Source organism: Lygodium microphyllum, chromosome 8, assembly GCF_053477565.2.
Source record: "Lygodium microphyllum isolate KBCC chromosome 8, Lygodium_microphyllum_v1.1.10, whole genome shotgun sequence".
Taxonomy (NCBI): domain Eukaryota; kingdom Viridiplantae; phylum Streptophyta; class Polypodiopsida; order Schizaeales; family Lygodiaceae; genus Lygodium; species Lygodium microphyllum.
This window is the reverse complement of record NC_141142.1, coordinates 147,831,148-147,844,856: the sequence shown is the minus strand read 5'-3', so window position 1 is coordinate 147,844,856 and position 13,709 is coordinate 147,831,148. Positions and strand designations below refer to the sequence as shown.

The window sequence follows — 13,709 nt, the reverse complement described above, 5'->3', positions numbered from 1 at the left end:
TTTTGTAACCCCTCATTTTGTCTATTCACTCTTGTTGCACTCGCACTTGTGCTATGGTACCACAATCATCGCTTGTTATTGTTGGGCTTCATTAGTGAAATGGATAAGCTTGGTTAACTGTTGTAAAGCCACATCGTAATTTCAATACCACTAGGCCAAGATTCACTTCTTTCTACATCATAGTTCAGTTACTTTTGATGTCCTAGATGCTGCTGCAAGGATTGTAGTTGCTATGTTTACTATCGACTGACATGCTTGCCATAATTTGCTACAGCACATCCAAAATCCATGCTAATTGTTGCATGCTTTTTGATATTTACTAGAAACAATACTATGTTCTTCAACTCTCCTAAGCCCAACCAAAACCCATGACAGTTCCGAGAGTGCATGTGCAACAATTGAACCATAAGATTGTTGAACTCGCACGAGTAGAAAATATGTTGATACGATTGGTTCTCAAGAACAAATATCACTGAAAGAGAGGGACATTTACAGATATACCCCCCTCTTGACCTAAAACGCTTATCATCTTTTGAACTTCTCTCTTTCTACAGAGCTCATTCCTCTGTCTGATGAAATTTAGAAGGAAAATACACGTGCCAGTAACACAATAGGAAAGAACACTGAAAAATAAGGCTTTGGATCAATCGACCTGATATACAAGTTCCCTTCATCAAGGTAATACTGTGTAAGCACAGACAGCCTTGTGTACACTACAAGGCTAGATCCCATGCAGTTGATAAGGCCCCAAAAAATTCATGTACCACATCACAAGCGGCTTTGAAAACATAGCAGTCCCCCTCCAGAGATTGTGTATGAGTGACACGTTAGGATATGTAGCCAACTAGACAGATTCATATCACAGCAAACCCAACTGCCACGCACAATGGTGGAAACTCCCATGCTGCCATTTGCAAAAGAATTACCACTGTTAGTGCCAACATTTAGATAAGGAAAAACCACGCAGCCAAGATACTCACCTAAAGGTGTTTACAGCTGATATAGACTTGTCAGTAATCGCCATAGTCTAGAAAAAATAGAAACTGCTGTATTCTTCAAAAATAATTACCAGCATAGAAATCTCTCTTCCCCCAGACCGTGTTGTCTGGTAAACTACAGTTAATGAGTGGAAGCCACAAAACATCAGGGAGCGCAGGGGAGGTCAATATCTGAGACAGAAAGCTATCAAAGATCTTTGAAGAAATCTGAACTTGTATTTGCAGCACCCTTGGGATTTTTCCTACGCTTCTTTTTCTTTTGCACTGCCAGAAACAACAAACTGTTACTCTAATATGAAGACCATGGCAAAACAGTTCGTTCCTCTACAAGGTATTGATAGTCACCCCAAAAAGAAAAAAAAGACGTGACATGCATATGCCATAAATCATCTGTGAGATGCGACATGGGAAAGGGATGTGGTTGTAATTTTTATTCATAACTTCGGGGCTGCAGTTATGATTGCATGCTGTTTTGACTTGATAAAGCTTAAGGTTCTGATGTTGTGGGGTCTAATGTCATCGTCCCATTTCTGGCCATGTCAATACATTTGGTCATAACCTATACAAAGCTACATGGTAGAACCTTCAGCCCTCCAACCATGGATCAGCTACATGGTAGCAGCTTCAGCATTCAACCATAGATCATGGCCAATCCATTCTACATAGCTTGCCTGAATACTACTGTTAACCACAATTGGCATCATCATAAAGGATCTCAGGAGGTTTATTTTATACAACAGTCCACACTATAGATGTGAGTTTTGGATGCACAATACAGATGAATAATTAACAATTAAGTGCGTTTTGGATTCACCATCCAGACTCTGAGTCAGGCCCCTCTAGAGACTGAAAATGCAGTCATTCCATCAAGCTGAAAATATATCTACACCCAAGACTCTCTACCGGATTTGAGCAGAAATCATCCACACTCTCTAAGGAAGATGGAAAGCGTACAGAGAGAATCAGGACATAGGGAGGAGGAAAGATGCCTTTCTTGCTATTTAGGATTGGGGCAGTTCTTCCACTTAAGAGTCACACATGGTTTGCCATTATAGGACACCAAATTGGCTTTTGTATATTCGACACTACTGTGAATGGCTGCTCTCAGATGTATTCCTTTCTAAACATATTTTGTAAGTTTAACCTCAGTTTATTTGACTGAGATGATTATTGGTAGAATCTTCCTTTTCTGAGAAACACCTACAGCATATGGTACTAGAGACTACATAATGTACTTCTATATTTGTTATCACCAGTAGCTTACATGTTTTACTGAGCGCACACTTGAAAGTCTGTAAGATTTCATTTGGCTTTTGTACAGATTCTCATTACACTATACAGTGGCCAGCCTGGGGTGGTGGTTTTCTTTGTTTCCTTAGGCTTCTTCAGTTGATTGTACTGTTTGCTTCTACCTAGTCTGAAGGGAAATATTTGCAGGGGACAAAAGAAACATGAAACTCTTTGAGAATCTAGAAATTTTTTGTGTGTGAATCCCAAGCCAAAATAGACTGAAAAATCTGCAGCACTGTAGAAAGTGGAAATAACAGCATGCCACAGCAAGAAGCCTCCTCTTATAATCACAACTGACTAGCTGCAAAACTTAGATGAGCAGCAGCAAACACCTGTGCCTATCGCATTCTGAACAGCCAAAAAGTAAAACATACGAGATGACTTCACAGATAGCTACACAAATGCATCCTGCAATGCCAAAAGTGCTCAGACACCAGCTATGAGCTCTAACATCATGAATGGGAACGTGAATGCCGTCAAACCCAGGAAGCCCAACAGAAGTCTAGGATACTCCACTTTCCACCCAGACTTTGGGTTGGCTCTCATGTGTTGAAACCCTTATTTCTAACATCATCTCTGATGTGAAACCTTTACTTCTCCCTAATCTATAGAGTTACTTTTCAAGAAGATATTGAAGGAGCCACATCCTACACCCAGAAAGTCCAAGTTAAGCATTTGCTATAACAGGCAATAGTCATAAACCATTTGCTATGTGTGCACCATTTAAAAAGAGACAGACAGACAGACAAAGAATGTGATTCAAACCTTTACCGCCACCTTCACCCATGCTGTCATCATCTGAATCTTCTTTGGCATCATTTTTTCTCTCCTTTGGATGTTCATCATCCATATTCATGCCCTCTTCCATTAAATAGTTTACATCCCAAAGCTGCAAGATGGATCAGTTAGATTTCTTTATTTTTTTTAACAAAGAGCGAAATGTCACAGTTATTCTGGAAAACAGAGAAAACAAATATATATCTATCAGCATCCAACTTTCTAGAGCTGCTGCCTTACAGGGTAGGGATCAGAGACAACACAATAACAGAGCAGCGAGAAACTGCCACATTTATTGATCCTGGGTCAATACAAATGAGGCCACAAAAGGTATGTCACCTAATCTAAATGTAGGTTCTACCACAGCACTTGAATACAGAAAGCAAAGCACTCAATTCCCTGAGTCTTCAAAACAATGGAAGGGCCACTTCGTTTTGTGGCTATTCCCAACATTTGAAAGAATGTAAGTAAACTCTTTTTCCCAACTACAGCTAGTACAGAGTGCCTTTCCCAACATTTGAAAAAATGGTGTTGTAAATGTAGTCTTCTTTCCTACAGGTAGTACAGCATGCTTTACAACATTATGGAGACAATATGTACCGGCTCGGGTCAAGTGTTATCTATATAATGTTTGGTTATTCATGATGAGAAAGACATTGCAAAAGACAAAAGCAAAGAATGTGTGTCACTAAAGTAAACAAAAAAGGGCTGCTATCATAAATTTGATAAATGTAAGTACAAACAAAAGAGCTTTACAGCCTCTGTAGTCACAACAAAGTGGAGAACATCGAACCTTCAAAACCTGATCATGTGATGCACTTCCAAGTATCTTACAATCAGAACTAAAGGCTGTCAACATCCCAAGGCATGGTTAGCAGAAAAGAGGGTGTCCAAAACATATACGCAGTTCACTTGACTTTTCTTTCAAAGAAATCCAATCATCTATTTAGATAAATATCAACCCTTGTTACCTAAACGTTCAATGGGGAAATCTGCATGTTCCCCTATGACACCTATCATTTTGTTCGGGAGAATAGAGATGACACTGCCAATGCAAAAAATTATTAACCCACCACATCAGCACATGATGCAACTTAATGTATAGCATCTTTTGCATCAATTTACATGACAAGCACTACACTAAACCTTCACTCTGCATATCCCACATTTGGAGCCAGAAAATGAAATGGATCATGAAAACACTTAGGAATGTTGAGTACATTGAAAAGACCAATTACAAGGATATGCTGTGTCGAGTAAGGGATATAGAGTACTAGCCAAAACAGAAGCTCACACTTAATAACGCTAACTAAAATAAAACTGTCAGACAATTACATCCTGGTTCAAACTACTAGTAGCTATATAGCAGATCATCAAAAGCTGGAGCATTTGAGAAGAGAACCTGTTCAACAATCTCATACACCCTGGCCCATCGACTTTTCTAGCTTTAATGACTGGTTCGAGAGGTACATAATTACATTCTCCTAGACAATCATCAACCCAGACACTACCTCTAAACAAACCGACAATCTAGCCTTATAAGAGAGTACCTTTTCCGGAAGGGGGTGGGGGGGGGGGGGGGGGGGCAATCAAAGAAAGAGGCTAGAAAGAATAACCAGTTCATGATGAAATCAACAGATTACACTTACCGGATTAGGCCATCACTAGATCCAGTTATGATTGTATCTTCATCAAGCTGCAGTAAAGCCATGAGAATTCATGTTAAGTGACAAAATATACATAACTGTGGCAAGAAAGCCTTCATAACCCACAGAGCGGATACCAGTTTAGGTATTACCACCAAATACACATACTGATCTGAGATCTAAAACCACCCAAATGCAACCCCTGTGCTAAAAGTAACACCCCATTCACTAGGACCGAAATATAATAAAGGAGGCTTTTGTCAGATTTGCAAAGGTGACAAACATGCCATCTTCATGGTCAGCATAAAAGCTTGACAAGAGCAGCTTTCATACTAGATTTGGAAGATCTTTACAAAGACTGGCACCATCCTCTACTTCCCCTTGCTGATTTTCATAAATGCTCAGTTCTGGCAGATTCATAAAAATAAACCAAATTCTGAATAATTGAACCAAATGGTATGCATAATGCAGATCTGAGTGAAAGTATTCACGTCTTGGAAGATAGATAAAGAAACTCACTTTTAATATTGCTTCAACTGACTTTGGATGCCCGACAAAGCGATCACTGAATTAAAAGCACAAAAGTTTACATCAAGAAGATTGTCTCCGATAAACTGACAGGAAAGAACTTACCTAAATTACAATTGAACTTCAGCTTAGCTATTAGGAAAAATGATTCCTTCTAAAATCAAACTGAATATACAGCATACAATATTGCATATTAGCAGCTAAGCTCCTGCTGAACCAAAAGTTAAAACTCTATTATTTCTTCTGCTTAACTACATGAATTATGATCACCTGCAGTCTTTAAAATGTGGCCACGAGTACAGAAGCAGCACTCCATCTTGTGAACCACAAACGATCTTCCGTCCATCCTAATTCCATGGCAATTAATAAAAATCAAATGATGCAATAAATAATTCGAAGTACCTGCACATTATCAGACATTATGTGTGTAGTGCACAAATCTTTCTTCTTGTACAGCTATAAATGAATCCTGATATTATACTTGCACAGAATTGTACAAGACATGTGCTTGCCTCCTTGACAAGTCTCTTCAAGTAATCAATCCTGCTAAAAGGGGAGCAAATGTGCTGTGCAGAACAAGGCTCAGGTAAGATGAATTTTGAAGCTTGGTTTAGCTGCATTTTTCACCAGTAGGGATAGGCTTTTCTAGGCTTAACTTTATGTTTATGCTTGCACAACCAATGCTGATAAGAAGGATGTGAACAGAGCAACAGAATTTCATCTACGAGTCATACTCAGAATATATGATGATAATGATCAATATTTATCGAATAGATGCACGATGAGAGGCTGAGAGAAGGCCAATCAAGCAAGTGAGCCACCATTTTGAGTGCTACCTTGTTCAGGCTGTCTGTAAACGTGAATTGTCACACCTCACAAATTGGTGAAGAGGGGCAAGAACTGCGCTCTTCAGTGGCTCTGAAGGGCAGTCTTGAAGGTTTTGTAAAACCAGAAACTTCAGCAGTCAAGTTGAAACCTCTCTTCAGTTACTTAAAAGGCAGTAGAACATCAAACTATGGAACGGATTCAGCACTTCAAAAGAAACAGTGTGAACACGAGCAGTGAAGCTCGAATGCTGTACATGGTTGCACAATTTATCCAGAGTCCAGAACAGATTGACCCCATAACCTTGTTGGCCATTGCAGTATTTTTTTAACTTGATTCCACAAACATTTGTTACAAAAGATAGAAGTTGGAATACTTCAAATCCAACAACATATCACTACTACTTTCACAGGTAAACCTTGATCACTGCAGCATAGCCTCAGAATTTGGGACAGTTCTGGGCTGCATGCAAGTATATCTTCCATGTTGGGCTGGTTTACTTCCATTTTGGGCTGTGTGAAGCAGATCTAAGGGTGAAGAACTCAGTTGTGGGTAAGGAGACAAGTATTGAAGCTTCACAACAGCATGGTAACCTGATTTGGAACAGATTCTGGGGCTGTAAACAGCAAGAAACCCTAAAAATGAGGCCGTTGACAGTTGCTGGTGCAGAAATTAGGATTTCAGATAGCAGCAAAACCCTAAAAACCAGTATGTGACCTTATTTTCTCTCCCTAAAACAGGAGGGGATTGTTGCTATGGCACTTTCTTGGCATCAGATTGAAGGTTTCTCTCTCTACTATCCTCCCTCATCTCAGCAAATCTGAAGAGATTCAGCACAGTTTTGCTGAATTCAGACCCAATTACCCCTGTAATTAGGGGTTTATCAGCTATCTTGAGAAGTGTGCCATTGAATCTCAATCATCCTCGATTTTTCTCAATTGTTTGAAGGTGGACACCACTGTTTATGCTGTCAAAACCCTAATTTACAGCAGAAATTAGTGTTTCTCAGCCACCTTAGGAATGCACCCATTAAACAAAAGCCAAAACATCAAAGCAACTGCTGGAATTGAAGCAATTACGCCAGATTTGATGGACATTGTACATCCACATTGAAGTTGACCTGCATGCAAAGAGTTGTTTTCATACATCTGCATTTACTAGGATTGCTTTTACTGATTAGAGTCATTTCAAAACGTCTAACTTCACCAGTTGGTCTAACTTGTTATGGCATGTATTGGACCTCACAAAACCTATGGGACCTTGTTCAAGGGATGAAACCCCAGCCATTGGTCCTTGTATGAAATTGTCCACTCTTGGAAAAGCCTTTATGCTACATGTATTGTTGAGTTCTTCCTGACCCTATCCAAGGCGGTTGTTAGCCGCGCCGGATATGTGGACTGAACCCGCCACGAGAGGTCTCTCCGTGGGTGCTACTTGGAACAGGAGGACGCTTGGGTACCAGGGGAGGCTTTGGCCGTAAATCCCTTGCCTCCGGATCCTTCACAAGAGGCCGACGTAACTCGAGATGGGATCTCGAGGCCCGCATAGACGGAACTTGAAATAGCGATCTTTGAGGATTGCTGGAATAGCCTTCGGGCAGGTTACTTGATAGCCAACTATGGAGGAGAGAAATGAAAGACAATGAAAGTGTGCTGAAGCAAAAGAGTAGAGCGTACTTGCTGAACTCAAAGAATGAGAATGAAAGATACAAGATAGGTCTAAGATAGACCTAGCTCTAACTCAACTAGAGTTAATTGACTCTCACTTTAACTCTAAGAGTGGTGACACAACTTCTAACTTTAGTTCTATTTACACTAAGAACTGAAAAAGAACTAAAGACTAAAACATTGGGCATTGCCCATAGAATTGGCAAATTCTAACACCCCCTTGCAGTGCTGATGTGGTAAAGTACAGGAATCATCAATCACCAAAAGGGTAGCAAGTTTAAGGACTTGTGAAAAGCCTCAAAATTCTCACAAGCTAGTGCCTTGGTAAAAATGTCTACAACATTTTCCTGTGTTGAAGGGTCATCAAGCTCCCAAAACTCATATATCCATAGCGGGCATGCCATAGCTCCACATTTTGCATAGTAGGCGATAGAGTAATGACTGGAGAGTATCATGAGATTGTGCATCATAGGTATCCAACAAAAACAACCCTTATATAGGGTCCCAAACAGCTTGACTGCATAATCCATCTCCCTATCTCTGACAATGTATTTGTCATCCTCAAAGATGACCTGAAAGCCATGCTCATTAAAAGCTACACAACAAGTTCTTTGTAATGCTAGGCACAAATGAGACATCTAGAAGCATGAAGTCAGAACCATCAAAAGCAGTAATAGTGATTGTCTCAATGCCACAAACATCATAACTATTGTTGTTCGCACATGTAACACGCTTCCTAACAAGAGCTAAATGCAAAGAGGAAAACAAACACTCCCTAGAAGTGGTATGCTTTGAAGCTCCCACTCTCAAAATACCATGTTTACTGCATTTCAGCGGCATTAAATGCTAAATCAGCCATTGAAGAATCATAACTGCAAATCAAAAATGCATAGTCCTCCTCCACAAAGTTGGTTAAAGCACCACCATCAGTAGATGTGCTCGTTGATGTCTCTAGGACAACCAAACCGGAGTCCTCTTTCTTCTCTTTGGCTAATCTCTTACAGCATTCATCAATATAGTGACCTCGCTTCTTGCAATAATGATATTTTCCCTTCTTTTTAGACTTTTCTATGTCTTGGGCAACCTTACTTGATGGTTGTTCAACATCACCCTTTTGCTAATTTTTTGCATTTTGCTTGACTTTTCCTTTGCCTTGAACTTGAAAAGCATAGCCATATCTCCTGAATGCAATGCAACATTCTTTCGAGTCTATTCCTCTTGCAACAAGAGGACCTCCAACTTCACAAATATAAGGGGCTGCTGCCCCTCCCCCCCCCCCCCCCCCAAAAAGACAACATCAAAGAGGTGTGGAAACCAACATACGACTCTACAAGAGAGTTCAATATGATGTTTACCAATTCAGCATTCTAAATGACTTCATCCACATTGAGTAATTGCTCGTGCAAATCCTGTATATGAGTAAGGTGATCTATCATACTATCACCCTTATCCATAGTCACATTGGTCAACTCTCATAGAGATAAGATATTCTAGCCTCGTTACATACTACAAACATACACTCAAGTACATCCCATGCTACTTTTGAGGCCTTACAAGACCGGATGTATGGAATGATCGATCTTTTCACTGACAAGGCAATTAAAGAAAGTGCATGTGCATCTTTTGAGTCCCATCTCCTTTGATTCTCGATAGGAGGGGAAGGAGGGGTAGCACCACTAGCAGCATGTCCTCTAGCATTGCACTAAGATGTTTAAGGTGCAAGACCTCCTGGTCACTGCAAATCACCTGTAACATAGTCTCACGAGTTCTTCGCTCTACAAGAAGGTTATGGACCATAAAATTCCACGAGTAGTTTGATCCATCAAGTTTATCCTCTTGAGTGAGGACACCAAGGATGTTGCTCTGATCATTAGTACCCCGGCATGCCATGCTAGCAATACTGGACAACAATCTGCAACCAAATACTTCTCTACCGAAGTATAGATTGTACTCCTCAAAGTACCAAAAATTTCCTTGGATTATGTAACAAGTACCAAACTATCACACAAATACCAAAGTGTGCCCAATTTAACCCAAATCAATACTCAGCCAAGAAATAACAGCAATGCACTGTTGTACCACACCTGACTTATAATGTATGTCCTCAAAAGTACAAATTACAGCAACTTAATGCCGATTCTTACCAAAACTTACTAAATTTCCTTAATTTTTTCTGCTCAATCTGATTGTAACAACAACTAAATGCTATTGTACTGCTTGTTTGCTACCTTGGAATGCATATCGAGTAAAAGCCCCAATTTTTTAGACAGAAATGTCAATGAAATTGTGAAATTTACTCAATTTGGTGATCAATTTCAACTCCAAGAGCGAAAATTGACAAAAGCCCCAAATTTCAAACGGTACGAGCTTACATTTGGAAAGAGATGACCAAAATGGATGGTAAATTGCAGAAGTTTCGAAAAACCCCCAATTCTAAAAATTAGGGGATTTTGCACGTTTTAGGGTTTGCAGAAAATCGCAGGTAGAGCCGCGAGCAGAGCTGAGAAGAGCAACAGCTTCTCCAAAATAGTAGCTCCTCCGATTGCGTATGGACTGTGTACAAGACTACGTGTAGGGCTGCGCGCAAGCTAAAAACAGCAACAGCTCGTCCTCTTCCTCCGACAAAGAGCCGGCAGACAACAACAAGACCTTAGGAGGGGTGGCACCAGCTGACAATGGCTGAATTGAATCCACGCATAGAGCCTGCTCTGATACAAAATGTTGAAAAATAACAACCAGCTATGGAGGAGAGAAAAGAGAGACAATGTGACTATGTTGAAGCAAAAGAATAGAGTGTCTTGCTGAACTGAAAGAATGAGAATGAAAGATACAAGATAGGTCTAAGATAGACCTAGCTCTAACTCAACTAGAGTTAACCAACTCTAATAACTCTAAGAGTGGTGACACAACTTATAACTTTAGTTGTGTTCACACTAAGAACTGAAAAAAACTAAAGACTAAAACATTGGGCACTATAAGTCACCCTTCACTCAATCTCACCCCCACCTACAATGAGTAACCCCCTTAGTGAGGTAGAGTGGTGGCCATCCACCTACACGATCAATGGAGATCTTACAGTCATACCACTATAAGAAAGCCATGAAGACCTAGTCCCTTTTTGACACCAAAGGGGATGTCAAACTAATCTATCAAACCATTGATCTACTTCGGCCTCAAGCTCACCTTGTCCATGTAGAGACATCAGAGGTTGAGAACTTGATCCACATATATGAGTTGCCTATAGAGAAACCTACCGCAAAGAACCACTCCATACATCTTGGATAGTAAACAATGGTACTTTTAGAGATTGTCATCCCTTGGACAAGCATTTTTCTCGGTTAGGGTGGTTACATATCTAGTTTTCCAGCCGGGCAGTCATCTAAGAGAGTTTTGGTGTGCGGAGGAGGTTTGCCACATCAGCAGCAGGCATGCAGGATACAGCAGACTGCCATGTGGCAGTCCAGTCAGACTGTTGTACAGTCGGCCAGTTTTTTTGCACAGTCGGCTCATTTAATGCAGTAGACCTGATTATTTATTGGCATTTTATTCAGGCTATAAATAGCATGCCACCAGCACACTCTCTCAGTCTTGCAGCTGCAGATTTTAGGGCAGAGATCTAGCAGACTGCAGCCGACTTCGAGGTGTCCAACAGGGAGACATCTTCGAGGTCAAGATACACAGACAAACGGACTGCACCCGTGTACATACCTGCATTCCTTTGTATTCAGCATACTTTATACAAGAGATCTCCATGTTCTTCTGTCTCTTTCTCTCTCTCTTCTCTCTGTATTCACTCTACTCTCTCAGTCTTGGTCCCACGCTTCCGCACTCCTGCACTCTGACATGGTATCAAAGCAGTGAAGACAGACTGACTCAATGAAGAACCCATCCGAAGAGGAGATTTCAGCATGAGACAAGGCTACATTTCCAACGTTCGAGGGCGAGCGGGAGGGCGCTGCGCATCGAAACAAGGCTGAAGCAAGAGTGGGTGTATTGCAAACTGCCTGAAACTACTACAAACCCAACCCTGATGATGATGCCAAGTGAGAGGGTGTAATCTATTGCAGACTACCTGAAACTGCTGCAACCCAAGTGAGAGGGCTGATGCTAGATGATGTAGGCTGCAAAATGCTAGGTGGAGATGGATGCAGAAGCCATGAACCGTAATGTCCTCCTTGCAGAGTGTGAACAGCAATGGAGAGGATAGAGAAAGGAGAGAAAAATATGGAAAAGAGTGACAGAGTGTCAAAAGGAATGAATGTGTGGGATAAAGAACAAAGGAAGTCAATGTCATATTTATAGGCACAACATATCTCGAGTGGCACCCTAACTCTCTCAAGTGGCGCCCAATAAAGTCTCTGGAGTGGCACTCCGACACTAAGTAATGATCCAAAAAAAGCCTTCTTGGGGTTGTAACTGGAAACCAAAATAGGAATGAAGTAGAGGAAATGTATTGAATGACTTGGTTTCTCAACAATTGTATCATACCTAGCAAACAATTTGATTAATGCATTCATCCATTCATCATTCAGAGTTCTGTATCTCTGTTCAAGCATTTGTTTACATCACGGGCTCTACTCTTCTACCTTTGAAGCTAGGTTTCTTTTTCCTTATTTAGAAACTTAAGTTTTGTTTCAAATATGTTTTGCAAGTATGAAATGCTTACATAGGAAACGTTTTGTATGTTACAAATTGTAGGAAACAGGTTTCTATACAACATTGCTTGCATCTCAAGATTCTAGTTCTGAATACCAATGATTTTACTGCATCTAAACATCTGCAACTGTATTCTGCCTTGGCTTGAGTTGAGATCTTCTCTATTGGTTTATTTATCTAAACAAGGAAAAGCCATATGTCCTTTTTTCCCACGATCTACTTGTCTATCTACTTTGGAAAATGTTCAAACTTCTAAAATCTTAGCTGTGAATTCTTTTATCCCTAGGGAGTTTTAGTGTTGGAAATATCTTCCTTTGTTAAAAACAATCATGTACAGGTGTATCATAAGAAGTACGAGACTTGAATGAGTGTGTTTTTTTGTGAGTAATAAGATTCATAATCACTAGATTGACCCTTACTTAATGCACCTAATGTGCACTCACATGAAAGTGAATCAAAAAACCACACTCTGCCAAAAAAAGACACAAATTTGAATAGCTATGATTGTTATTGTTAAACGTAATTTGTATGAGCAATTTCACTTGAGGCATGCTCTTCATTGTGATCAACTCCTAGTTGTGGGACCCGCCATGGATTCACCTATGAAGGACAAGGTTCAATCCAGACGGGACTATGACAAGCATACTACTAATTAACTATCAGAAAAAATATAAATTTTGCTTAAGCATACAGCAAAGTTTTCTAGAATGTGACCTTCACTGGAATAGGCTCTCACTTTGTGAGATCTCCCATGTGGATTAGCCTGTGAAGAACTAGGTTACTTTTCAAGGTGACTATGACAAGCATACTACTAACTGACTATTGGAGAAAATAAAAAACTTTTAAGCATACAACAAAATAGCTTGCAACATAAAGAGTAGATAAAACCTGCACTACCTTCACAATCACCACAGATAGCAACTCATCTTCTGAAAATTCAGAACGTGCATCCACCTATACACATGAACCCCAAGTTAAACCCCAATCTACCAAAACTCAAAACTGCAATTCCAGGTTTTTTTTATTAAGTAGGATTAACCTTGTTTCGCCGAAGGTTACAGACAGAGAGTGTTCCATCACCACTGCACAAAATAGAACACAGTTTACTTTCTCTTTAGAACCAATAGTGATTTTCATACAGAATAATACAAACAGCCACAAGATTACCTAACCCCAAGAAGTTGTGAGGTACTTGGAACATATTCAAGGTCAGATATGTAATCATCATGAGCACTAAAACTATTGCAGCAAGTGTTCTGCCGGGTATCCCAAACCTGCAAAATTAGTCAAAACATTTAGGGTTAAACGTCTTTGAAAATATG

General features: G+C 40.1%; 1 protein-coding gene across 4 annotated transcripts in view; it reads right to left on the bottom strand.

The window, feature by feature from the left end:
* Positions 1-382: 382 nt before the first annotated feature.
* WDR55 (transducin family protein / WD-40 repeat family protein) overlaps positions 383-13,709 on the bottom strand; it is a 69,129-nt gene continuing 55,802 nt past the window's right edge. The window contains exons 6-16 of one of the 4 annotated variants that reach the window (XM_087683690.1): positions 13,555-13,661; positions 13,427-13,469; positions 13,285-13,341; positions 5,510-5,586; positions 5,231-5,276; positions 4,715-4,761; positions 4,037-4,110; positions 3,859-3,914; positions 3,054-3,177; positions 981-1,262; positions 383-904 (exon numbers count right to left, since the gene is read on the bottom strand). In XM_087683690.1, coding sequence (XP_087539816.1) covers positions 1,186-1,262; positions 3,054-3,177; positions 3,859-3,914; positions 4,037-4,110; positions 4,715-4,761; positions 5,231-5,276; positions 5,510-5,586; positions 13,285-13,341; positions 13,427-13,469; positions 13,555-13,661 — 708 coding nt within the window. In that variant the 3' untranslated portion in view covers positions 383-904; positions 981-1,185. The remainder of the gene's footprint in view (positions 905-980; positions 1,263-3,053; positions 3,178-3,858; positions 3,915-4,036; positions 4,111-4,714; positions 4,762-5,230; positions 5,277-5,509; positions 5,587-13,284; positions 13,342-13,426; positions 13,470-13,554; positions 13,662-13,709) is intronic. The other 3 variants (XM_087683691.1, XM_087683689.1, XM_087683688.1) reach the window with 3 other exon arrangements.